Source organism: Mya arenaria, chromosome 10, assembly GCF_026914265.1.
Source record: "Mya arenaria isolate MELC-2E11 chromosome 10, ASM2691426v1".
NCBI lineage: Eukaryota > Metazoa > Mollusca > Bivalvia > Myida > Myidae > Mya > Mya arenaria.
In genome coordinates, this window is record NC_069131.1 from 14080147 (window position 1) to 14107444 (window position 27298).

The 27298-nt window shown below is 39.7% G+C and overlaps 1 protein-coding gene across 3 annotated transcripts; it reads left to right on the plus strand.

Moving 5' to 3' along the window:
* The first annotated feature begins 239 nt into the window (after window positions 1-239).
* On the plus strand, window positions 240-26988 carry LOC128206888 (extracellular serine/threonine protein CG31145-like). Of its 3 annotated transcripts, none has more exons than XM_052909596.1 (13): window positions 240-579; window positions 8365-8425; window positions 11929-12077; window positions 12814-12923; window positions 13638-13787; window positions 14227-14354; window positions 19611-19689; window positions 21217-21309; window positions 21836-21948; window positions 22473-22626; window positions 23328-23470; window positions 24183-24264; window positions 24558-26988. In XM_052909596.1, exons 3-13 carry the CDS (start codon window positions 11943-11945, stop codon window positions 24838-24840), a joined length of 1470 nt encoding a protein of 489 aa, XP_052765556.1. In that variant the 5' UTR covers window positions 240-579; window positions 8365-8425; window positions 11929-11942; the 3' UTR covers window positions 24841-26988. The 3 variants fall into 3 exon arrangements, with proteins under 3 accessions (XP_052765556.1, XP_052765557.1, XP_052765558.1); XM_052909597.1 differs by lacking the exon at window positions 240-579 and adding an exon at window positions 5985-6077; XM_052909598.1 differs by lacking the exons at window positions 240-579; window positions 8365-8425 and adding an exon at window positions 11344-11576.
* Window positions 26989-27298: the final 310 nt, after the last annotated feature.

A 27298-nucleotide genomic window follows, 5' to 3' on the forward strand; every position in this document is an offset into this window, starting at 1 on the left:
CCAGGTTCCGCCACCTGGTAAACGAGTCTCTGTGTTCACACATTTGTATTATCATAATTGCTTTCTTTCACAGTAAAATGCAGTCTCTGTATGCACACAATTTTATAAATTATCATAACTGCTGTCGATACTTTCTTTCGCTTCACTCATATATACCCATATGCCAAATTTATATCTAATGAGTTTACCAGAAGTAAGGGGAGTAACTGTTACCAACCTTGTTCTATAAATAGTATCACTTAAGGTAAATATATGTGGTCAGTTCCTTTCATTAATTAGGTTTTTAAGTTATAATGATACAGTGTTGGTGAATTGGATATCTTTATGGTTTATATAACATGCTAAATGTTGTAATACAGAAGTAAAATGCAGTGACTGGCTTAACTTAGTGTGATAATCTTGAAATAACTGACTATGCATAGTTTATAACGAAGGATTACATGTTTTAATCATTCCCAAATGAAGTGTCCGAATCCGGATTTTCAAGTGCCCTTTGCGGAAACAGACATTATGAGCTTTCTCTCTGCCAGTGGAGAGCCGATTAAACATTTGCTTAATTGTTTGTGACATAGTTAAAGGGTAAGTTCAATTATTATTTTATGTGTTCACTTTATTTGTGTCACTAAAATGTAACGTATTATTAGCCTTTTGAAAACATTCTTAAACGAGGGACCACTAATCAGTAATTCAATTCAATACGGATTAAATTAGATAACGCAATATACATGTTTTAAATTTTACTTAACAGTTGGTTAAGTTTTAATATATATACGATGAGAGATTCACTTGCTATGCATCGATACTTTCTTTAATGTGAATTAGGTGCACTATTTCAACATCGTTTAAAGTACACTTCTGTATATTGAACTGTTAAACACAAGAAAAAAACAAGAACTTATAAAACTACCTTTATTTGTCAAATAAGCTCTGAGTACTAGAAGATCAACTTAATATCTTGATTTACAATTATAATAGTTTTGTTCATTTTCACCTGATTCGAATATATATTTTTGAATATATATGTATTATTCTATTTCATATGATGTATGACCTATGTCATACCATGTCTTTGTTTATTTATTATTCATTTGTAGTTAAGAAGATGATGTACTTTTTACAAGTCTTAATGAAATATCTGTTCTGTTCTGTTATGTTCTATATTAAAATGCAAGTATGCGGATAGTTAACACTACATGTATTTGCATCAGTAGCCCTCTCAACTTGACCAGTCATATTTCATTAAGTTACCGGCGCTTGTCATTTTAATTCGGCTGTTATTAATTGTTACCACAAAGTGGACGGTGGTCGGGATATGACATCAAAGACACGCGGTTAGTCTGCATTACCTCGGGGCTAATGAATTATTGTTTTGAATTACACGCACACGGGGCGGGGCGGTGGATCAAGGTTTGTGGGGTCATCTTAATATCCATTCCATTCCCATTCCATATTTTTATTGCATAAAATAATACAATATTTTAAAAAAGCAAAAACAACAACAAAAACAATACATACAATATCAAATTAATAAGACATTGAATTAACAAAAGCTTGAGGTGGATAAATGGATAATAAAATGCTTTTTCTTAGACATCACATTTATGATATTAGAGTTTGAATTGCTAAATACATTAATTTTGAAATATTATGACGATTTTCTCATAAAGTGTCAATTGATGGCCAATGGCAAAAATGTGGTTTGAAAAATGTGTTTCTTAGTTCTCTGTAGTTTTGACATACTAACAGAAAATTATGAAAGTTAAAAAAAAATATTCTGTTTCAATTAAATTCATATAAAATGATGACCACAGTCTTTCATTTTGTGGTGTGTTTGAATATCTTTCCGTTTAATAGCCAGTTGGTGCACTGATGTTCGAAATTGTGCTCATGCATAGTTTAAGTATTTCTCGCTGATAAAAGCTGTGTACTCTTACGAATGTGTGTCTCGTAGCATCACTTCTCAACCTAGAGGAACTATTTATTTCCAAGTACCATTTTTGGAAATAATTATCAAGTATTAACGAGCGATCGGCACAGATGAAAAAGTTACCTTTTTAACACAGCTGAACATGCAGAATGTAATAAACTGTCCTTAAACAGACAACTACACTTCTTGGCTTTGATTAACAGGGGTGCGCTACTTTGGACATGCTGCTCCCCTCTCTTATCCCTTTGATCGCAGGATTGGGGGGGGGGGGGGGGGGGTCCCGGGACATGCCGTATCCCCTCCGGAAAAAAAACCTTACAGGCCTTACACGAGATGTTTAGTTTCCGAAGGTTATTGAACCTGTGACATAGATACACACACTTGCTTGCATCTTGACTTACTTATACATTTGTATTATCTTATTGAAATTGTTCAAATGGAATTTGTCTTTGAAACCAAATAAACTCATTTACTATAAAGAATATATGATATTGGATTGACCTTTATCCACAGAAGTATATTTTGATCTACGAGACTGTGACAGAGAAATAGATCTGCAAAATGAAAGCCGTTTTATAAACCGCACTGATTACTGGAATAAAAAGAACCACATGGTCTGAACATAAACTTAGATAGCTAATTAAAACTTTCATTTACGACAAAATCTTCCATTTACAGTTTTTAAATGAAACTAGAAAGACGTCGTACAATACCTTCGACGCGTTTTTTTAGAAACCAAGAAAGCGAAATTTTACTAATTGGTCTGGAACTGGCAGACTTGTGCATGACCACGGCAGAATAATTTAACTTATTTTGATGCGTAATTATGCATGTAATACAGTCGAACCCTGTTGGCTCGAACTCGCTTGGCTCGAATTCCTTGTTGGCTCGAACTGGACCGATTTCATTAAACTGAAGGAAAGTATTACCGCTTGGCTCGAATTTTCCGAGGCTCGAGGTAATTTCGCCGGTCCCTTGGAGTTCGAGGCAACGGGGTCCGACTGTTAATACAATATAGCTGAACAAATGATAAAACGTATAACAGCATATGTGATTCAACTAACTAGACCGTAGTTTCTTATTTATGGAACAAAATCCTTAAACTGCCTATCAAAATCATAACAATGTTCTTCAACGGAGTTGAAATGTCGTCAGTTTCCTGGCTCTTAAGGTTGGCATATAATTGAGCGAGTATATCGTAGACCATAAGTGGTTCATTAAAGAGGTCTTAGACTTGAAAACTCTGTGTTTGGAGATACATCTCAAACTAATTTCAAGAAGTTTAACGAAGCGGTCGTATGCAGTATAACCCCAAACCTTATCTTAAGTATTGCCTGAGTCATTCCATTTTTTGTACAGGCCATTTAATTCTTCAGGCCAATCAATGCACTTAAATTTTGCTGAATATTAGTTGTTTATTATGCCCCCATTCGAAGAAGAGGGGTATATTGCTTTGCACAGGCATGTCGGTATGTCGGTCGGTCGGTCGGTCGGTCCGTCGGTAGACCAAAGCTTGTCCGAGTGATAACTCAACAATTCCTGGACGTATGGTCATCGAACTTGACATGAAGGTTGGGCCTGAGAAGTAGATGACCCCTATTGATTTTAGGGCTCATCGGGTCAAAGGTCAAGGTCACAGTGACCTTGAATGGTAAAATAATTTTAAAGCTTGTCCGAGTGATAACTCAACAATGCCTAGACCTATGGTCATCAAACTTGATATGGAAGTTGGGCCTGGCCATTAGATGACCCCTATTGTTTTTGGGGGTCATCGGGTCAAAGGTCAAGGTCACAGTGACCTTGAATGGTAAAAGGATGTCCAAGTGATAACTCGACAATGCCTGCACCTTTGGCCCTCATTCTTGACTTGGAGGTTGGGCCTGACCAGTAGCTGACCCCTATTGTTTTTGGGCTCATCGGGTCAAAGATCTAGGTCATAGTGACATTGAATGGTAAAATGTTGTCCGAGTGATAACTCAACAATGCCTGCACCCATGGCCCTTATAATTGACTTGAAGGTTGGGCCTGACCAGTAGATGAACCCTATTGTTTTTGGGGGTCATCAGGCCAAAGGTCAAGGCCACAGTGAACTTGAATGGTAAAAGGTTGTCCATGTGATAACTCGACAATGCCTACTCCCATGGCCCTCAAACTTGACTTGGAGGTTGGGCCTGACCAGTAGATGACCCCTATTGTTTTGGGGGGTCATCGGGCCAAAGGTCAAGGTCACAGTGACCTTGAATGGTAAAAGGTTGTCCGTGTCATTACTCGCCAATGCCTGCACCTATGGCCCTCAAACTTGACTTGGAGGTTGGGCCTGACCAGTAGATGACCCCTATTGTTTTTGGGGGTCATTGGGCCAAAGGTCAAGGTCACAGTGACCTTGAATGGTGAAAGGTTGTCTGAGTGATAACTCGACAATGCCTGCACCTACGGCCATCAAACTTGAATTGGAGGTTGGGCCTGACCGGTAGATGGCCCCTATTGATTTTAGGGGTCATTGGGCCAAAGGTCAAGGTAACAGTGACTTTGAACGATAAAAGGTTGCCCGAGTGATAACTCAACAATGCCTGCGTCCATGGCCCTCAAACCTGACTTGGAGGTTGGGTCTGACCAGTATATGACCCCTATTGATTTAAGGGGTCAGAGGTCAAGGTCACAGTGACCTTGAAAGCAAACTCGACAATTCCTGGATCTATGGTCATCAAACTTGACATGAAGGTTGGGCCTGACCAGTAGATGACCCCTCTTGACTTTGGGGGTCATCAGGCCAAGGTCAAGGTCACAGTAACCTTTAACGCAAAAAAGTTAACACATCTTCTCCCAGTGATATCTCAACAATGCCTGAATCTATGATCATCAAACTTGACATGTAAGTTGGGCCTGACCAGGAGATGACCCTTATTGATTTTAGGAGTCATTGGGTCAAAGGTCAGGTTCACAGTGAGTGACCTTAAATGCGAAAATGTTTCAAGTGATAATTGGACAATGCCTGCACCCATGGCACTCAAACTTGACTTGGAGTTGTGTCTGACCTGTAGATGACCCCTTATGATTTAAGGGGTCATTGGATCAAAGGTCAAGGTTACAGTGACCGTGAATGAAAAATGCTTGTCTGTGTGATAACTTGTCAATGCCTGCACCCATGGCCCTCAAACTTAACATTTAGATTTTTGGTGACCAGCTGATGACTACTATGGATTTTGAGGTCATAGAGTCAAAGGTCATGATCATAACACACTCTATCCTCAAACTTTGAATGGTCATAATCTTAAAACTGCCTCAACGGCATACAATGTTAGCGACAAATCAGCTGTCATTTCGGTCCATGCATATTTCATTCAATTGTCCATATAATCCTGACCACATGGCGCTGGGGGGGGGGGGGGGGGGCATAATGTTTGACAAACATCTCTTGTTGAAAACAGCTTCTGATCTCTGAATATTGATATTAAACGAGTGATAACCAACCTAATTGTATTGAGTGGTACTGAGTGGTATTAAGTGATACTGAGTGGTACTGAGTGGTCCTGGGTGATGCTGAGCGATACTGAGTGGCATTAAGTGATACTGAGTGATACTGAGTGGTACTGAGTGATACAGAGTGATATTCAGTGGTACTGAGTAGTACTTAGTGGTACTAAGAGGTACGTAAAAGGTATTGAGTGGTATTGAGTGGTACTGAGTGGTACGTGAAAGTTATTAAGTAGTACGTGAAAGGTATTGCGTGGTATTGTAATTGCCTCCTCATCTGGCTCATTGGAAGTCTACCGAATACGGTACATGAACCCAAAGATAACCCTATTGTATTTAATGGAATCAGTAATCAGTATTATGACAGTGGCAATCGATTTATTGTCATTCGAAGCAGCATCGGCTATGGAGGAGGCTGCGAGAGTATCGACCCGCCGTCCCGTCGGCACACGTGCTGCTGTATCTTCCCTCTATCTTTCATTTGAACCACATCTGCTGGATGTTCTTGCATGATTGCGTTATATGTGGGTAACATATTGTTCTTCATGAACGTAATCATTGATAATTGTATATATATATGTGTGTGGGAACATATTGTATTTATGTGATCTTAAATAGCATATTAGTGGAACGTTTTCCCTGTGGTTTATGTTAGCTCGTACATTGAAAACCTGAGGCAAGTATGCTGTTTGTTTACTTAGAGTAACGCCTATTACTAATGCAAATGTACTGATGTTGGCAATGCATTCGTACTTTACGTTAACCAGATTGACTAATGTAAAAACACGGTGTGTGGCAGGATACTATTATGACATCGAATCAAATTAGTCCTTTAGGTTATACGTTATATAGGTTACTTGTGTGTGGAGTTGTGTGTGCCATTGTGTATTTGGTTAGGGTAGGGGTGGTAGGGATGGGTTAGATGTTCTGGTGGGGGAGGTAGGGATGGGTTAGATGTTCTGGTGGGGGATGGTAGGGATGGGTAAGATGTTCTGGTGGGGGAGGTAGGGATGGGTTAGATGTTCTGGTGGCTATGGTAGGGATGGGTTAGATGTTCTGGTGGCTATGGTAGGGATGGGTTAGATATTCTGGTGGGGGAGGTAGGGATGGGTTCGATGTTCTGGTGGCTATGGTAGGGATGGGTTAGATGTTCTGGTGGGAATGGTAGGGATGGGTTAGATGTTCTGGTGGGGATGGTAGGGATGGGTAAGATGTTCTGGTGGGGTAGGTAGGGATGGATAAGATGTTCTGGTGGGAATGGCAGGGATGGGTTAGATGTTCTGGTGGGGGAGGTAGGGATGGGTTAGATGTTCTGGTGGGGGAGGTAGGGATGGGTTAGATGTTCTGGTGGCTATGGTAGGGATGGGTTAGATGTTCTGGTGGGAATGGTAGGGATGGGTAAAATGTTCTGGTGGGGATGGTAGGGATGGGTAAGATGTTCTGGTGGCTATGGTAGGGATGGGTTAGATGTTCTGGTGGATATGGTAGGGATGGGTTAGATGTTCTGGTGGCTATGGTAGGGATGGGTTAGATGTTCTGGTGGGGGAGGTAGGGATGGGTTAGATGTTCTGGTTGGGATGGTAGGGATGGGTTAGATGTTCTGGTGACTATGGTAGGGATGGGTTAGATGTTCTGTTCGGGGAGGTAGGGATGGGTTAGATGTTCTGGTAGGGGAGGTAGGGATGGGTTAGATGTTCTTGTAGGGGAGGTAGGGATGGGTTAGATGTTCTGGTGGCTATGGTAGGGATGGGTTAGATGTTCTGGTGGGGGAGGTAGGGATGGGTTAGATGTTCTGGTGGGTGAGGTAGGGATGGGTTAGATGTTCTGGTGGCTATTGTAGGGATGGGTTAGATGTTCTGGTGTGAATGGTAGAGATGGGTTAGATGTTCTGGTGGGGATGGTAGGGATGGGTAAGATGTTCTGGTGGGGTAGGTAGGGATGGGTAAGATGTTCTAGTGGGAATGGCAGGGATGGGTTAGATGTTCTGGTGGGGGAGGTAGGGATGGGTTAGATGTTCTGGTGGGGGAGGTTGGGATGGGTTAGATGTTCTGGTGGGAATGGTGGGGATGGGTTAGATGTTCTGGTGGGAATGGTAGGGATGGGTTAGATGTTCTGGTGTGAATGGTAGGGATGGGTTAGATGTTCTGGTGGGAATGGTATGGATGGGTTAGATGTTCTGGTGTGAATGGTAGGGATGGGTTAGATGTTCTGGTGGGAATGGTATGGATGGGTTAGATGTTCTGGTGTGAATGGTAGGGATGGGTTAGATGTTCTGGTGGGAATGGTAGGGATGGGTTAGATGTTCTGGTGGGAATGGTAGGGATGGGTTAGATGTTCTGGTGTGAATGGTAGGGATGGGTTAGATGTTCTGGTGGGAATGGTAGGGATGGGTTAGATGTTCTGGTGGAGTAGGTAGGGAGGGTAAGATGTTCTGCTGGGGTAGGTTGGGAGCGTTAGTGGTTCTGGTGGGGTACGTTGGGATGGATTGGTTGTTCTGGTGGTGATGGCAGGGATGGGTTAGATGTTCTGGTGGGGTAGGTAGGGAGGGGTTAGATGTTCTGTCGGGGTAGGTAGGGAGGGGTTAGTTGTTCTGGTGGGTTGATATTCTGGTGGGGTGGTAGGGAGGGAGTGGCTATTCTGAGGAGGTGGTAGGGAGGAGGTATATGTTCTGGTGGGGTGGTAGGGAGGGTAAGATGTTCTGGTGTGGATGGTAGGGAGGGAATAGATGTTTTTATGAGGTATTAGGGAGGGGACTAGTTATTCTGATGGGGTGGTAAGGAGGAGGTATATGTTCTGGTGGTTTGGTAGGGAGGGGGTACATAAATAATACTCAATAAAAAACGGAATATGAAATGTATTATGCATAATTACCGAAGAATTGACGGAACATGAACCCACTGCAAGGTGTCCTTAATTAGCAGTTGAAATGAGAAAATTATTAAAAAAATATTATTTTTTTGCAGTTTATGCTGCGATGAGGAAACCTTTCAAGAGACAATTTCACGACAAGATTCCATGATAAAGGTAAGCATACGTTCAAATTGGCTCTAATGTATGTAAGTGAATATACATATGTATTTGCTAGAATTGAGAAATCAGAGCCGAGTATTTCGTGCACTTCATTTTGATAATTGGTGTATGTGACTGATTCCATTCATATATTCGACCGTGACGTCATATTTCATGCTATGATATATTGGTGTTTACGCTCATAAATGTGTCTCCGCAAATGTTACCGCCGGACGGATTCGGATATAGTTTCTAAAAAGGCTTCAGACGAAGGTAAAGTCGGTTTAATTATTAAATGTAAAGTGGGTTATTTATCTCGTATGCCCGCTAGCTAGTATAGAGACGTTTGCGCCAAACACTAAAACAGATATTTAATAGTTTTGCTTTACCCAACTATTACTAATTACCGGGCTATGTATGAGTTAAAAAAATACCGAAAGAGGAATCATTCTTGACATTATTAAAGTACTTTTTCATAGACTTTTACACGAATCAAGAGTTTTAGCAACTCTTCAATTTTATGTGTAACCGAAACAGTAGATGTTTTTATTTGAATTTTAGTCTGCTTGACTTTTTCGCTTGAAAATAAAAATTAATGCTTAACCACGTTTTTCTTTTGCTGTTCCATAAATCACACAGTTGCTGTTAAATAGAAGTGCTGCAATAACAGTGATCCAATCAATAAAATAGGATGCAGGAAATGTCTGATAGTTATATCCTTTATTGTTATCATTTTAAATTTCTAATCTATGACTTGGTTGATTCAATGTCTTTCTTACAAGTAAAATCCTTTATTAGTATTGCCATATTAATTGATGAATAGTTATATAGTTAAATGGGTGGCTAAAAACTTACTTTGAAAGTGGATTTGACATTGCTTGATTTAAAATAACATGCTATCGTAATTGAGCATTAAATCACTTCGTCCGACCTTGTCGGACATCGTCCGTCGCTTGGCGACACAACTTCGTGTTTGGGTTGTTACAATGAACTTTGCCCTTGAGTAAGCCGCATTCACTCGTCCGTTGCACAGTCCGTATACAATGTACCTGATTTTTGGATAATTTCAAATAACCTAAGCGAAATCTTCGCAGCAAAGACGCGACGTGTCAAGTGCCATTCAAAGTTCCCTCGTTGAGAGATCAAAGTCCCTCGTCCATGGGTCAATGTCCTTCGCACAAAGGTCAATATTATTAGTTCAAAGGTCAATGTCCCTTTAGGTCCTTCGCTCATAAATTAAGGTCCCTCGCTTTAAAGTCAAGATACTTCGTTGTCACTCGCTCAGAGATTAAGATCCCTCGCTCAAACCTCCAGATCAATTATTCAAATCTCCAGATCCCACGCTCAAATTTTTTGTAACTCGGGGCCACGATCGCTCGCTCAGATCACTGTTCTTCGCCAAACATCAAGATCCCTCGCTTAAGAGCCAATGCCCTTCATTCGGATGTAGGTGTGGGGTTTTCAGGGGTAAAGTTCCCTTGCACAAAGGTCAAGATCTCGCGCAAAGGTTTAAGTCACTCGGTCAGAGTTCATTACATCTCGGTCAAAGGTCAAGGTCCTTCGCTCAAGGGTCAACATCCATCACTCAGATAAATCAAATCGCTCTCTCAAAGGTCAAATGTCAAGGTTCCTGGCTCCTAGGTCAAGGAAAGGACATTCCCTATTAAGACCGGCCATAAATAGATTTACTCGCATCGCTTAAAGTAGGCGACATATAATTATGGTCTTAAGAATTTCTTATGTTATGTGAACGCGTTATAAATACATTGCTTGCATTTACCTATCTTTACCAACACTTTCTATTTGGATAAAGATTACTTTTGTTTGGCCTTATAAAAATCTGATAAATCTTATTCAATGTTACGCGAAAATGCCAGAAGAAAAAGATTTTGTACACCAGTGTAAGTTACTCACTCTAATGTAGTTGTTTTGGCAGAGGTAATGCACACACGGTGTACATGTACATTTAAATCAAATTTATGGATATGTTTCGTGACTATTTTCGTCATAACAAGGTAATCTCGGTTCGCTTAAGTTTAGTTTTAAACACAATAAATATGAAATAAGATGTACAAGAGTCATAGGAAAAACGCATAGACTCCCTTTAATTTATCGAGGTTTTGATATTTTCTCATAATATTTGGGAAAATGGTAAAACGTTATTCATTTAAGGTTTTTTACCCCAGGAGAACGACACCCTCAAGTCCGAATTCGCGAATGGAATAACGTCGTAATCACAGCGTGCTGTTTTTGATATACACACATTCTAAAACATTAAAAGAAACTATATTATTTGTGTACTTGTGCAAAGGTTGTGTTTTACGGCTACTATTACAGTAGCAGTAGTCGAAAACTTACTTTAAAACAAAGAAAATATATGATTTAATTTAAATGATGGCGTTTTGTACGTTATTTGACGTCATTAGAATGCGCAACGTCTTGCTCTACCTGACCTGTTTTAAACTATAGCAAACAAACATACCGAATTGAAAGTGTGCATATTATTAGAACATGTATATTTTGGCGCTTCCAGTTATACGCATAATTATAATTATTACCCAAGTAGTGTAAAATGCACTAGCGGATCCCGGCGCCCCCCCCCCCCCCCCGAAAAGAAATCAACAACATTTACTTTTAATTTCAATACAGGAGAAGAAAGGGATGAAAGATTCACGCCAAAGATGCACCATTTCGGACAAGATAATGTTAAAATTATTTGGGTGTTACCCCGAAACCCCTGCCAAAACTTTAAACCATATAAATTTCTGTTCTTAGGGAGGGGCGGAGGTAAAAAAATACGCCCCAAAGTTACGCCCGCTCTAACGTCAAAATCTAGAGCCGCCCCTGTAATGTACATTATCTACATATTGTTTAATATCCCTCGAAGTTTATCGATTTTGTCATTACACACGTTCAAGTTTACGACGCTTGAAGATCACTACATCTAAACTCGCACTTATACATTAAAACCAATACAAGAGAATATATATTCTTCTCCTCGGGACATATAATAATTGTTTTCGGTGTTCCTTCATTAATGTTTAAAGACGGTGTGAAACGCTTAGATATTAAACAACTTGTATCTCAAAAATTAAATGCATCGACATAATAATAATACAAATAAATTGAAAGTGTCCAGAGGTCTTTTACTGGGACTATAAATTTCGTAAGTCACACTACCTTCATTTTACACTTGGTTTGATACTTGTTATGGCATTCATATCACGATTTTATCGTATAAGGTATGGTATTAGTATTTTACAATGAATCATATATTGAATGAGAATGAAAAATCATAAAAGCGTATAATTTGTTCGACATGAGTGTCACGATCAGCGGTCCATGCCTCATACCATGTACCATGTCGCTACAAGCATTAGGGATTCACCCACTTGCTAGGTTTTTAACTATGGCGTAAACGAATATGTTTGTTTCCAGCTACCCTGTTTGTTAGCCCCGACTGTTGACGTTTCTATTGCCTTCTGATTTTGTTTTAAATATTTGGTTGGTCGTTACAGAGCGTGCCGTGTAGATGATGAAGCTGCGAGAACGTGTTGTGGGGGCCGCGTTGCTAGCTGTGACGGGCCTCATCACATGTCTGCTGTGGGTGGGGATCTCGTGCCCGACACAGGAAGCATCGAGTCGGCGACCGTACCTTAACATCCAGGTAATATGTTGTCTTGTGCTTGTTTTAACTCGTATTAGACTATAAGTATGTATATATTATATGGTTTAAAGCTGCACTCTCACAAATTGAACTTGTTGGCAACTTTTTATTTGTTGTCTTGGAACGAGCCAATTTTTGCGAAAATGCATGGAAACTAGTTATATAAGACTGCTGACAACAGGATCATAGAATTTTATATTTTAGTTCAAAAATTGATGTTTTATGCCTTTTTCTTAAAACGTAAATTACTGTTAGTAACGGTTTAAGCCATAAAACATTAATTTTTGAACGGAAATATGAAAATCTGCGATCTGTTCTTTTGTGAGCAATCTTATATCATTGGTTTGCAGATATTTCCGCTCAAATTTGCTCTTTCAACGACAAAACATAAAAAGTTGTAAAACGGTATATCTGTGAGAGTGCAGCTTTAATAACATAATGAAAAAATGAAAACATTTATATCAATGAAACCATACTTCTAAATCCTTCAATATATCGGTGTGCAGTTTATTCATACGACATGGTATCAAAGCGCGTTAGAGAATCTGGGTTTGATCAGTATCTTAATCTCATTTTATTAATGTAAACTATTCATACTTACACGTGGATGCGACATCAGGTGGCATGGAACAGGCCACACGTTGACCTGATGTTCACAAAAGCACTGTACATGTGCACATGCATGCAGTTTTATCAATCTTCACGATCACTTGTAGCATTCATTCAATTGTTGTAGCGGACAGTGTTGCAGCAGGGGTCGCGGAACTCCGAGAGTGAGGTGGACCGGGAGCCGCAGAGTCCGGAAGTTCAAAACACCACTGCCATGTATGATGAACTTGTCGAATGGTAAGAATTTAATACAATCAATGTTAAAGGGGCTGTACTCCATATGATGAAATAGCGAAAAAACAGAAAAAAGAAATTGTCGAAAACTGACATAAACTTGGTATCGATGCGTACAATGCATTTAAACTTACTAACTGAAGAACCACATAGTTTACAATTAATTTATATTTCGCAGTTTTTTCGTATTTTCCATTAAAAAAGGATTACTAGATATGTCTACCGAGTAGAATTCATTCATTATGAGTGATTGGCTAGTGAATGTTATCACGTGATATTACCAAGTTAGGTATATAGCTTAAATATTTCAACCGCTTAGGGTTAGCCTTTGTAGCACAGTGGATACAACATTCGACTGCAATTTTGCCGACACCGGTTCGAACCCGGTCTCCGACCCGATTTGGGTATTTTTGTACAATAATGATATCAAAGAGTAAGTAAAACATTTTATTAAATAATTGTCCTGAGATTCGTTACAGAAAAAAAATTTGGTGCCAATCTGGTGTACAGTCCCTTAAAGTACATAAAGAAGTATTTACGTTCAGTGTATCTAATGCGTTGTAGATCATTGACAGAACCTCAAATTCCGAAAAACAATGGGCGAAAGTAAACACCGTCTTTATAATATGTAAGCAAGTTAATCGCCTTAACCAGGCTGTGTTTTTACGTTTATTAAACACACATTACACCGATACATGTTTATTTACTTACTCGCAGGTTGATCCGGAAGCTGCAGGCTGTGCCAGAAGCAGACTTTCGACGGGAAAGGCTGCGGCGGACGTCCATGGCGGATCTTGTTAGCTCCCTGGGAGGCGCTGGCAGACGCGCCTCGAAGCGACTTCCCGCATGGAACGCCAAAAATACTGGGTAACTACAATTGTTCTGTTATGTTATAATTACCACAATACAACCCGGTTTATTACAATTATACACGAGCGCTTTGTATCATGTTGTCAAAGGCAACGTTCAATAACTAGCGAGCGTATAAGTGTATTTCTGTTCCTGGCGTTGTTTATCCGCACGAAAGTTGTTGAACGGTTAAGCGCCGCCCATTTGTTACCGTTTCTATAAAGGAGTTAAGCAATGAAACTACTATCGAACATGGTATACCAAGTGTTATTCGTCTTTCTTTTTATGTTGAGAAATGACAATGTAGCTTTCAGGAAAGGAAAACCCTTATTCAGTTATATACCATAAAAGCCGGACATCTTGAAGTAGACTATTTTACCTTATTTGACAGTTTTGAGCAGTCTGTGTATTGGCTATTGATATTTACAACCAAGCCCGTTTTAACATTGTGTTACAGTGGACGCCCGAACTCCAACTATTACCGGTTCCACCAGAATGCGCGGGCGGCGGCACTCTACGAACCGGATGACCCAGCCATAGATGGGCTTATCAGGGACATGGCAACTAAGCCCTTTCAGACTCTAGGTGAGAAAAATTATAAAAAGGCATTAATACAGAGCATAATGTACTCAAGTGGCTACAAGTCCTTCTGGGTACTCAAGTGGCTACAAGTCCTTCTATGTGCTCAAGTGGCTACTCGTCCTTCTCGGTACTCAAGTGGCTACAAGTCCTTCTTGGTACTCAAGTGGCTACAAGTCCTACTATGTGCAGTACTTCAGTGGTGTAGAAGTCCTACTGGTATCTCAAGTGGCTACAAGTTCTACTACGTACTCAAGTTGCTACAAGTCTACTAGGTACTAAGGTGTCTACTAGTCCTACTCTGTATTCAAGTGGCGACGAGTCCTTCTTGGTACTCAAGTGGCTATAGTCCTACTATGTGCAGTACTTCAGTGGTGTAGAAGTCCTACTGGTATCTCAAGTGGCTACAAGTTCTACTACGTACTCAAGTGGCTACTCGTCCTTCTCGGTACTCAAGTGGCTACAAGTCTTTCTTGGTACTCAAGTGGCTACAAGTCCTACTATGTGCAGTACTTCAGTGGTGTAGAAGTCCTACTGGTATCTCAAGTGGCTACAAGTTCTACTACGTACTCAAGTTGCTACAAGTCTACTAGGTACTAAGGTGTCTACTAGTCCTACTCTGTATTCAAGTGGCGACGAGTCCTTCTATGTACTTTGGTGTCTACAAATCCTACTCTGTACTCAAGTTGCTACAAGTCCTAATCTGTACTTAAGTGGCACAAGTCCTAATCTGTACTTAAGTGGCACAAGTCTTACTCTGTACTCAAGTTGCTACAAGTCCTAATCTGTACTTAAGAGCCACAAATCCTACTCTGTACTCAAGTTGCTACAAGTCCTACTCTGTACTTAAGTGGCTACAAGTCCAACTAGGTACTCAAGTGGCTACAAGTCCTACTATGTACTTAAGTGGCTACAAGTCCTACTCTGTACTCAAGTTGCTACAAGTCCTACTCTGTACTCAAGTGGCTACAAGTCCAACTAGGTACTCAAGTGGCTACAAGTCCTACTATGTACTTAAGTGGCTACAAGTCCTACTCTGTACTCAAGTTGCTACAAGTCCTACTCTGTACTCAAGTTGCTACAAGTCCTAATCTGTACTTAAGTGGCACAAGTCCTACTCTGTACTCAAGTGGCTTCAAGTCCAACTAGGTACTCAAGTGGCTACAAGTCCTACTATGTACTTAAGTGGCTACAAGTCCTACTCTGTACTCAAGTTGCTACAAGTCCTACTCTGTACTCAAGTTGCTACAAGTCCTAATCTGTACTTAAGTGGCACAAGTCCTACTCTGTACTCAAGTTGCTACAAGTCCTACTCTGTACTCAAGTTGCTACAAGTCCTTCTCTGTATTCAAGTTGATACAAGTCCTAATCTGTACTTAAGTGGCACAAGTCCTAATCTGTACTTAATTTGCTACAAGTCCTACTCTGTACTTAAGTGGCACAAATCCTACTCTGTACTAAAGTTGCTTCAAGTCCTAATCTGTACTTAAGTGGCACAAGTCCTAATCTGTACTTTAGTGGCACAAGTCCTACTCTGTACTCAAGTTGCTACAAGTCCTAATCTGTACTTAAGTGGCACAAGTCCTACTCTGTATTCAAGTTGATACAAGTCCTAATCTGTACTCAAGTTGCTACAAGTCCTAATCTGTACTTAAGTGGCACAAATCCTACTCTGTACTCAAGTTGCTACAAGTCCTACTCTGTACTTAAGTGGCACAAGTCCTACTCTGTACTCAAGTTGCTACAAGTCCTAATCTGTACTTAAGTGGCACAAGTCCTACTCTGTATTCAAGTTGATACAAGTCCTAATCTGTACTGAAGTGGCACAAGTCCTAATCTGTACTTAATTTGCTACAAGTCCTACTCTGTACTTAAGTGGAACAAATCCTACTCTGTACTCAAGTTGCTTCAAGTCCTAATCTGTACTTAAGTGGCACAAGTCCTAATCTGTACTTAAGTGGCACAAGTCCTACTCTGTACTCAAGTTGCTACAAGTCCTAATCTGTAATTAAGTGGCACAAGTCCTAATCTGTACTTAAGTGGCACAAGTCCTTATCTGTACTCAAGTTGCTACAAGTCCTAATCTGTACTTAAGTGGCACAAATCCTACTCTGTACTCAAGTTGCTACAAGTCCTACTCTGTACTTAAGTGGCACAAGTCCTACTCTGTACTCAAGTTGCTACAAGTCTTAATCTGTACTTAAGTGGCACAAGTCCTACTCTGTACTCAAGTTGCTACAAGTCCTAATCTGTACTGAAGTGGCACAAGTCCTAATCTGTACTTAATTTGCTACAAGTCCTACTCTGTACTTAAGTGGAACAAATCCTACTCTGTACTCAAGTTGCTTCAAGTCCTAATCTGTACTTAAGTGGCACAAGTCCTAATCTGTACTTAAGTGGCACAAGTCCTACTCTGTACTCAAGTTGCTACAAGTCCTAATCTGTAATTAAGTGGCACAAGTCCTAATCTGTACTTAAGTGGCACAAGTCCTTATCTGTACTCAAGTTGCTACAAGTCCTAATCTGTACTTAAGTGGCACAAATCCTACTCTGTACTCAAGTTGCTACAAGTCCTACTCTGTACTTAAGTGGCACAAGTCCTACTCTGTACTCAAGTTGCTACAAGTCTTAATCTGTACTTAAGTGGCACAAGTCCTACTCTGTACTCAAGTTGCTACAAGTCCTACTCTGTACTTAAGTGGCACAAGTCCTACTCTGTACTCAAGTTGCTACAAGTCCTACTCTGTACTCAAGTGGCTACAAGTCCAACTAGGTACTCAAGTGGCTACAAGTCCTACTATGTACTTAAGTGGCTACAAGTCCTACTATGTTATCAAGTTGCTACATGTCCTACTCTGTACTTAAGTGGCTACAAGTCCTACAAGGCAAAACTGTACATATTTGTAGAAGTCCTACTAAATACTCTAAATTCTACTAGATACATAAACGGTGTAGAAGTCTTACTAGATACATAAACGGTGTAGAAGTCTTTCTAGATACATAAACGGTGTAGAAGTCTTACTAGATACATTAACGGTGTAGAAGTCTTATTAGGTACTCAAACGGTGTAGAAGTCTTATTAGGTACTCAAACGGTGTAGAAGTTTTACTAGGTACTCAATCTGTGTAGAAGTCTTACTAGGTACTCAATCTGTGTAGAAGTCTTACTAGGTACTCAAACGGTGTAGAAGTCTTACTAGGTACTCAATCTGTGTAGAAGTCTTACTAGGTACTCAATCGGTGTAGAAGTCTTACTAGGTACTCAATCGGTGTAGAAGTCTTACTAGGTACTCAATCGGTGTAAAGTCCGCATTCATTCCAACTGCAGTTGTATGGTTTTCTTAGCCTCTTATAATCAAAGCGAGTCTTATTTGCCATTCCCTTCATTCGTTGTCAATATGCCGTATATAGTCATGTAAAAATTATAAACATAGGGTACATTTATACATTTATACAATTACCTTGCTATTACCAACTGAAACATGATTAACTTCTTTGAGGTAGGATATAAAAGTAGTTTCTTATGACACAGCTATTCATTTTCGCCCTGACGCTGAATCTAATCTGATTACTAGAAGCTGAAGTTGTGAAGTCTAAGAGACGTGATCCGTAATAAGTATATTATAAATTTTACGCTCCCTTTCCTTATAATGCTATTATCAAAGGCAGCTGCACAATTCTCTGTGGACAGGGTCCATGTATAGTGTGCAACATCACGACATACAGAATCATGCATAACTTATTTATTTTCGAAATAAATTAAGACACAAGCTGACTCGTCTAGCCATGATTTCCATAAAAAAATCATTTGATGAAACATGCATGCACATTCAAATTTGTCCCTAACCAAGTTACCAAGGCCAGTTCTCTATTTGATGTTTCAACGAAATTGCAAATATTGAACGAAGCAATCAACCGTGTTGTCAGTTGTCTAGAACGTGTGACGTCACTCATGGTACAGCCATCTTTGATACCCACAGTAAGGGCGGGATTGTGGAACACGTGTCTGCCTTTCACAGTAGATGTCTTTTGCTTGGCGGTATGACGGTATATGTGTCTGCCTTGTATCCGAGATGTGTCAGGTTCGAAAGCTACGTTGAGGGCGGTATCGCGGAAAATGTATTTGTCTTTCATCCGAGATGTGTCAGGTTCGAAAGCTACGTTGAGGGCGGTATCGCGAAAAATGTATTTGCCTTTCATTGGAGATGTCATGCGTCAGGGTCGATGTCTACGTTGAGGGCGGTATCGCGGAAAATGTATTTGTCTTTCATCCGAGATGTGTCAGGTTCGAAAGCTACGTTGAGGGCGGTATCGCGAAAAATGTATTTGCCTTTCATTGGAGATGTCATGCGTCAGGGTCGATGTCTACGTTGAGGGCGGTATCGCGGAAAATGTATTTGCCTTTCATTGGAGATGACATGCGTCAGGGTCGATGTCTACGTTGAGGGCGGTATCGCGGAAAATGTATTTGCCTTTCATTGGAGATGTCATGTGTCAGGGTCGATTTCTACGTTGAGGGATGTATCGCGGAAAATGTATTTGCCTTTCATTGGAGATATCATGCGTCAGGGTCGATGTCTACGTTGAGGGCGGTATCGCGGAAAATGTATTTGCCTTTCATTGGAGATGTCGTGTGTCAGGGTCGATGTCTACGTTGAGGGCGGTATCGCGGAAAATGTATTTGCCTTTCATTGGAGATGTCATGTGTCAGGGTCGATTTCTACGTTGAGGGATGTATCGCGGAAAATGTATTTGCCTTTCATTGGAGATGTCATGCGTCAAGGTCGATGTCTACGTTGAGGGCGGTATCGCGGAAAATGTATTTGCCTTTCATTGGAGATGTCATGCGTCAGGGTCGATATCTACGTTGAGGGATTTTCATTCATTCGAGAGGTCATGGGTTAGGGTCGATACCCAGGGTGAGGATGGTTTCTGGTGCATGTGTCAACTTTTCATACGAGAGGGTATGGGTCAGAGTCGATACCTAGGGTGAGGGTGGTATTGTGAAACGTGTGTCTGCCGGCCATCCGAGAGGTCACGCGTCAGCGTCAATGCTCAAGCTGAAAGCGTTATCGTGTTCCATGCGTTGTGACCAAGAGGTTAAATGCTCGGGCCGGACAAGACTACTTTTTCGTGATCGCTCAAAATGGACACTATTTTTGGATTTTATCGAGGCATATGACCAATTTCCGCTGTCCTCACGATCGAACTTACATAGATTTCCTGTAGTATACATAATAAACCGACCTGATTGTTCTTTCAGAGATGATGACCCGCGGCACAGAGTTAAAGTTGCTCGTAAAGTTTGATGATAGATCACAAGCGGTCTTCAAACCCATGAGGTAGGAATTATAGAACTGATAGTATATAGTATTCACACTCATAACGTATGGTTAGGGTTTCAGATTCATCCACATTGTCTTCAAAACATTTTAGAAGTGAGGACTAACCTTGAAGCGGTGAAGAGAAACGTTTTAAGTTACTCAGGTATTCGATTTACAATGTCATTTCATATGGCCATTGGTAATAAAGTAAAACTGCGGTCGTTCGAAAATGCGGTCGCTCGAGAACTGGCGATCGGTCGAGGTCGAAGCTTAGTACCGACCATTATTTCATCTATTTTCATATAAAATATACTCATGATGGATCGAAACCTAAATAAGTCGAGGAGTCGAGCACCATTGCTAGTCCCAAATACACAAATCATACGCAATACCTTATGATTACCTCGAGGTTATATGTTTAATGTCTGCTAACCCGTTTTATGTCTGCTAACCCGTTTTATGTCTGCTAACCCGTTTTATGTCTGCTAACCCGTTTATGTCTGCTAACCCGTTTATGTCTGCTAACCCGTTTTATGTCTGCTAACCCGTTTTATGTCTGCTAACCCGTTTTATGTCTGCTAACCCGTTTTATTTTTGGTATCATTTGAAAGGACATTGCTAGCTGATAAATAAACAAGAAAATAAACGACAGCAAATGATAAAGTTATTGCAATTTGTTATGTTGTTCTTTACTTTAACTGAAATCCGACATGAAAAAGGCAAATTTGGAATCTTTCAAGCCCAAGAAAGCTTGTATGCGTAATTTGTTTCGGCAAATCTTTATATATCCTTTGTATACGCCTCAAACCCTTTAAAATACGAACAAACTATTATGGCGTCACCTGGCATCCAACATTCATTTAATGAAGTATCAAATATCTAAAAATGGAATCCGATAACGCCCTTCTGCGTTCAAGAACTAATAGATTGTGATGCCTGTTTCTTTGACGAAACGGAAAGCTGATATAAATCTTCCAAGGGTTATTCAATACTTTTAAATATATTGTAATGGTCTTTCATTTTTCTGAGAAAGTCTTACAACATTTTAACAAACACGCACGCTTTATCACGGGGATGGTAAAAGCAGGTCGTAATTTTCTAGAAGAGATATCCAATACTCTTTTGTCAGTAATGATCACAAATACATTACTTTTATATCTGCCAAGCTGCTACTAAAGCCGCTGTAAGTCTTTGTGGTTATTAGAATCTAAATACCATGTCTAAATACATATTCGTCTCTCTTACCTGACCTATTATTATAATGGATGCCTTATATTTTAAACTGCATGGTGCACTTAAAAAACATAGTAGCTCTAACCAGGGTATCGAGTGTAACCAGGGTACCATCCTGTCTATGTACTATGGGCCACAACCTGAGCATACTTTTACTGTCCTTGGGTCTGACGCCGATGGAGGAATTTCCAGGTTGCGTCGTAAACCCCCTCCCCCAACCCTCCCGCACCAAGTATACTGCCATTATTGAACAGCAGGTACACGCGCATATGGACACTGTGATATTCATCACTTCGGTACTCTCTGTTTCAGATGGGGTCGGGACCACGAGACCCTTCCAAACCACTACTACTTCAACGACTACGAAAGACATAACGCCGAGATAGCCGCTTTCCATCTCGACAGGTACGGAGAAGTTCGGGGTTTACAAAAGTTTACGGTTATTCAATCACCAACCACATGCAGTTATATGACTGCTTTTACATATTGCTTTTTATAATTTATACCAATTCTGAATCATTTTGTCTTAAAAAAACAACTCAAAAAACAACAACTATTTATTCAAAGTATATAGAAAAATAATCTTAAGTTTTATACCGGAGTTCCTGCGTGTTAGAAATGATTATGCAATGGCGTCCCAGTTGTACTGGTTTCGTATCAGCAATTTAGTGAAAACTTTCGGAAGAACGCTTGTCAACGGGTCAAAGACTATACAGTGGTCAATTGACGCCTAGGATTATATTCACGTTGCCAGTTTTTAATAGACTGGTACCGTACGTTACTTTACGTTGTTTGGAGAAAAGAGAAATTCAATGAAGGTACCAGTCTACTGTTTGGTTGTTTTTTGGTCATTGTGACTGTCTGGATGACTACCCATATTTAGCATTCATATAAATGGAAAGTTAACAGTTAATTATTTCTGTTATTTCAGAGTGCTCGGGTTTTACCGTGTCCCCCCGGTCACTGGCCGGATAGTTAACATGACCAGTGAGATATTTCTGCTAGCAGAAAAAGCCCTCAGGAAAACCTTCTACGTCTCTCCTAGTACGTTTTCCTCAATTTTACACTAATTACTTAAAGGCACACCTGTTTTAGACTGGCGGAATCCCCCAGTCTTTAGGTACGACCATAAGTGTCCGAAATGAGTGTATGCTGTTCAAAGTTGAAATCGAACGATCGTTATTCAATAAAATCTGTGGTTTCAAATATATGAATTGCTGGTTAATTATAGGTGAGGCTGTTGCTTAATTGAGATTTGCTAAATATATGCTTTCTCGTTTAAGAAAAAGCCACATATGTTACTATATTAAAGATAAAATCTACTAGAATTGATTTTTCATATGTTTTATAGACGAAGCTTTAATCTGAATTGATATTTTCTACTTAAAAATGTATAATTGCATTATACCAAATGGTAATTAGTCTATGTAAAATTTGAAAACACAAGCAAGAACATACACGCGTCAACCAATCGTTTTGTTCCTACAAGTAAATGGTGCTTAATAAACTTAATATATACTTCATTACTTTGAACATTGAAAGGGACCTTTAAATTTCTCCAATTTCAGTTGGTAACATGTGTTTTTTCGGCGAATGTACCTACTACTGTGACAGCCGGCATTCGTTCTGTGGTGAGGTGGATATGCTGGAGGGATCCTTGATGGCCTGGCTGCCGGAACCGCCCGCAGGGGAAAGGGACCGCTGGCGGAGCCCATATAGAAGGTATGTTTTGTGGGATATATTTGGGGCTCTGGCTGTCGGAACTGCCTGTCGGGGATGGTGACCGCTGTCGGAGCCCATATAGAAGGTATGTTTTTTGGAATATATTGGGTGTTCATGGCTGCCGGAACTGCCTGTCGGGGATAGTGACCGCTGTCGGAGCCCATATAGAAGGTATGTTTTTTTGGAATATATTGGGGGTTCATGGCTGCCGGAACTGCCTGTCGGGGATAGTGACCGCTGGCGGAGTCCATATAGAATGTATGTATTTTGGGATACATGGAGGACTCACTTGCTGCCGGAACCGCCTGGCTGGTGGAGTCTGTAATTAGATGCTAGGTATTGCCAAAACCGCCTATCGGGGACAGGGATCGCTGGTGGAGTCTGTAAAGAATGTATACGCCGGCCTTACTATGAGTTTAGTAGTAAACTGCGCCGAGACGTTGTATCTCATTTAGACAGAACATGATTGTATTTTAAGTCGTTGTGATGTTTGTTGCCCGGTATGTTGCCCGGTATGCGTATTCATTGGTTAATATATTATTGACCTCTATTACCCCGCTTGGTATCCATACTAGTCAGTAATCTGCCTGGATTGCTTTTAAATATGCCCTAAAATATGTATCGGTCGAGTGAAATAACTAACTTATCCCCCCCCCCACGTTCACTTACAGTTCTACTTATTGTGCGCATGCGTATAACAGGTCGTATAGCAAGTTCCGGAAGGCGGACTGGGAAGAGGATGATGGCTACTGCCGCCAAAAGTTGATGCAGCCGGACGGAACCTACCTCTACCCACGCTTCATTCCAGATCTCGTAGACACCCATATATTCGACTTTATGACAGGTAAGGATATACTATTTTTTAGCTCGTCTCTGGAAGACAGATCTCTATAAGCTGAGCAAAACCACTATTTCTGTCTCCCATGTGATAGATGTGAGATTAAATAAATAAATGAAATATAAATAGGGCTTTACGTTCCCATTGCTGGGCCATTACCCGTTTTAGTTGTAGCGTAATTATTATTAATATTGTCAAAGACAGTTAAACAGGTCATTACATTACCATAAGCATACTCGTCGCAACAATGTTACACAAACCTGGTAACATGTGCACGATTGACTATACCCGAAATTTTAAAACAAGAAGTAAAATACAAGTCGTTGGTGTGTCATCATGTAACGCTGCTTTTTTATGAGATTTTGTTGCTGACATTGGACAATCCGACATGAACAGTATTCATTCGGAACCTGGGGCCATGATAACGAACAGTCACAACTTTGATTTCAGTGGCAAATCTTCATTTCATTGTGTATTTTCCATTCTGGTTGAGCATGTATGATGAGATTTCCTGAATTTAAATACGGCTTTTGACGCTGACATTTATTGGGAGACTTTTTTTGTAATGTAGTTAAAGAGCTTTTCTGAGTCCGAGTCTGAACTCAGAATTGAAACTGTTCGAAATCACGGCACCGAGGATATTGTAGTTTCAAAATTAGATTTTGAATATGAGTTTCTTTAAAATGTTATAAAGATAGAGTGATGATGTGCATTTCAGGCAACATGGACAGACACCATGTAGAAGTGTTCCAACATTTACGAAATGACAGCGCACCACTTTTAATGGACAATGGCAGAGGGTAGGGATTTAGAACCTTCTTGCTATCAGCTGAAACTTTTTCTGGGCTATTTTAGCTTAAGAAATGTTATCTAAGCCTAACTCACTGAACTAATTTTGCTTGGAGGCTTTTTGTTCCCTTTTTCATTCAAAACTGAAAAAAACTAATATCACAGTGAATATCAAAACGATATACTTGTACAAACATAATCTAATATTTATAACTTTTATTTTATCTTATTGGTTTCGGGTCATAATGTGACTGTTCCATGTAATGAAAAGGTATTTATAATACGTTAATTTCGATTATTCTAGGTTCGGCAAGTCTGCTGTAGACGAGATGTCAATCCTTGCCCCTCTCCAGCAGTGCTGCAAGATCCGCCTGTCAACCCTCCACAAGCTCGCCAAGCTCTATATCGGCCCTGAGCGTCTCAGTGAACTCCTGGACAAATCCCTCAGGTCCGACCCGGTATATCCGGTCTTGGCGACCAAATATATGCCCGCCTTAGACCGGCGTTTGCTGATAATTCTTAGAGCGGTCGCCACATGCGTAAAAGAATATTCGGTTAATGACGTCATTGTGCCGGACAAGTTTTAAAAAATCAGATATTGTTATACATTCAAACAGCTATGTTATGGTGCCATACCACAAAATTCATTATCCATAAGTGTTTATGACGTCATTGTTCGAAGCCAAATTCCAACATTCAACGGACTTGATGTGACGTCACCGTGCACGTGCGGGACCAATTTAATATGACTTCTTATTAATTACGCTATTTATCCTTTTGTTTTAATTGTGCTGTGCAGGTTTATTTGAGATTTCAGCAAGTTATGAGTGATTCTATGAGACTACAGCAAAGTTAAAGTACTATCACACACAATCTTCCTCAAATTAACAGCTCTACTACATGGTCTTCCACGAAAAACATTATCTTCCTTAGCGTACAACATCACCCTGAAGAACATCATCTCCTTAATGTACACTACTTTTCTTAAAGAACACCATCTTCCTTAAAGAACACCATCTCCTTTAAAGAACACAATCTTCCTTGAAGAAAACCATCTTCCATTAAGTTCAAGACCTTCCTTGAAGTTTAAGATCTTCCTTGAAGTTGAAGATCTTCCTTGAAGTTCAAGATCTTCCGTGAAGTTTAAGACCTTCCTTAAAGGCCTAGTTTAACCCTTCTATAAGTGACACCCCCCCCCCCCCCCAAAAAAAAAAAAAAAAAAAAAAAAACCCAAAAGCAACAACGTATAATTGTACACAACCTCTGTTAATTGAGCTTAATCTTATTGCTTAATTGGCTTATCAGATCTCCAATCTGAGTATCCTGCTGTGCAGTTTTCGATGTTTTATTATTAAAATGGACCCTAAATGGCCCTGAGCCAATAAGCGAATACACAGGAAATTGGCCCCTACTGTGACACCAGTGCAATGAGCAGGAGATGCACAGCAGGGGATTATCATGCCAACATTCCTTAAACTAGGCATTTAATGTACACGGGGAAACAACCTCGGATGTATGGCGGTACATCAGTAGAAGTTTTTCGTAAAAAATAAATTGTAGTAGTAAATATTTGTAGTGTTTTAGCGTGTATTGTGTATTACTAAGTTTTAATTGATTGCCATTGAAGTGTATTATTTTATAAATAATTGAAATTTCAAAGAGTAAAGTCATTAAAATAACCTGTTAAATTGAAATTACTACGCGATCTACTTGCAGCGTAGTTAAATATCAAGATTACTGACATTGTAAACCGCCCCTGCACATTTGAGGTTGTTTTCGATTAAAAATGGCCGAGATGTTGCGAATGAAACGCTCTCCTTTAGCGCTCTTTCTTAAAAAAAACATCTAAATTCTTTCAAAAAGTACTTTCATGAACATTTGCAGGAAAAGTGTTAATGGGAATAGGGTTTTAATCATTTTGAATTTGTCGCACTAACTCTGTAAACAAGTAGATCTCAGAGAGAAGAAACTCCTAGTAAACATGTTTTTGTGTTTGTGTTATCACACATAGATATTTATTTCATTCTTTCATGGTGGCATTGATCTGTATTTGTATCAGCTGAGGGTTTTTTGTACGGCCTGTGATATACATGTTATATGCGTAATCTTATGATCTGAACAGCGTTTGTACTATGTTTATATTTGGCGTAAAAAATACAATGTGAACGTTCGTGCTTTATACAATTGTTGTATGTATATATGAATGACGTGTATCCGGTGCTCTTTTTTTCTAATGCGAGTTACGTATGCTGTTAAAACAGTGATGCAGATATACATTGGACCAAGCTGTCATTATTGCTTATTGGAAGATGTCATTGCAATGCATGTATTTTGTTCGAAATTCTTTTAAGATTATGTTACAGTTTTCCTTGATTTTGAAAAACAAATGCTCTTAAATAACACAAATGTAGTCTTAACACTGTTGAATTTTAGATTTTATTATAATCCCCTTCAATTGTTCTTATATTTCAACCTCTTTTAACGGTCACATATAAGATTGTATTTTTGTTAATGAATTATCATTTTATGTGTTTTATTTTGTTCATGCTTCCATTCAAAACAGAGGATGCAGACATTCCATGCTTATAATGAAATTGACATGTTTTTTGTTCTTTTTAAAAATGTTGAAGATCTAATTATTTGCTTCATGTTGATGTGTACATTGTCTGTGCTCTTTTTTTGACATGAAAAATACTGTATGAAGTAATATGAAGTAATATGAGATTATGTCGGTGCCTCGTTTTTTCTCTTGTCTTACGTACATCCTGGACACCATATAGTTTCTTCCCAATCTTTATGGAACATGGTCAAATTGTTTGCCTCAATGAATAGTCGGACAAGTCCGATACTAAGCCATCCGGGCTTAAAATGAGGTCACTAGGTCAAATTATTGTCACACTTGACGTATATTAATCTCTAGTTTTTATTCATTCTAGAAAACAAGTTTTGTGAATCATTATTTTCATCACCATCATCAATATGAAATTCGTCACCTTCGTCAATTTTACGTGTTATCTATCGGTAATAATTGTTATTATAATGATC

Coding starts and splice junctions, on each gene's coding strand:
- LOC128206888 (XM_052909596.1), top strand. CDS start 11,943: ATGATGAAGCTGCGAGAACGTGTTGTGGGGGCCGCGTTGCTAGCTGTG. Junction 21,310..21,835: donor GCCGCTTTCCATCTCGACAG/GTACGGAGAAGT, acceptor CTGTTATTTCAG/AGTGCTCGGGTTTTACCGTG. Junction 21,949..22,472: donor AACCTTCTACGTCTCTCCTA/GTACGTTTTCCT, acceptor CTCCAATTTCAG/TTGGTAACATGTGTTTTTTC.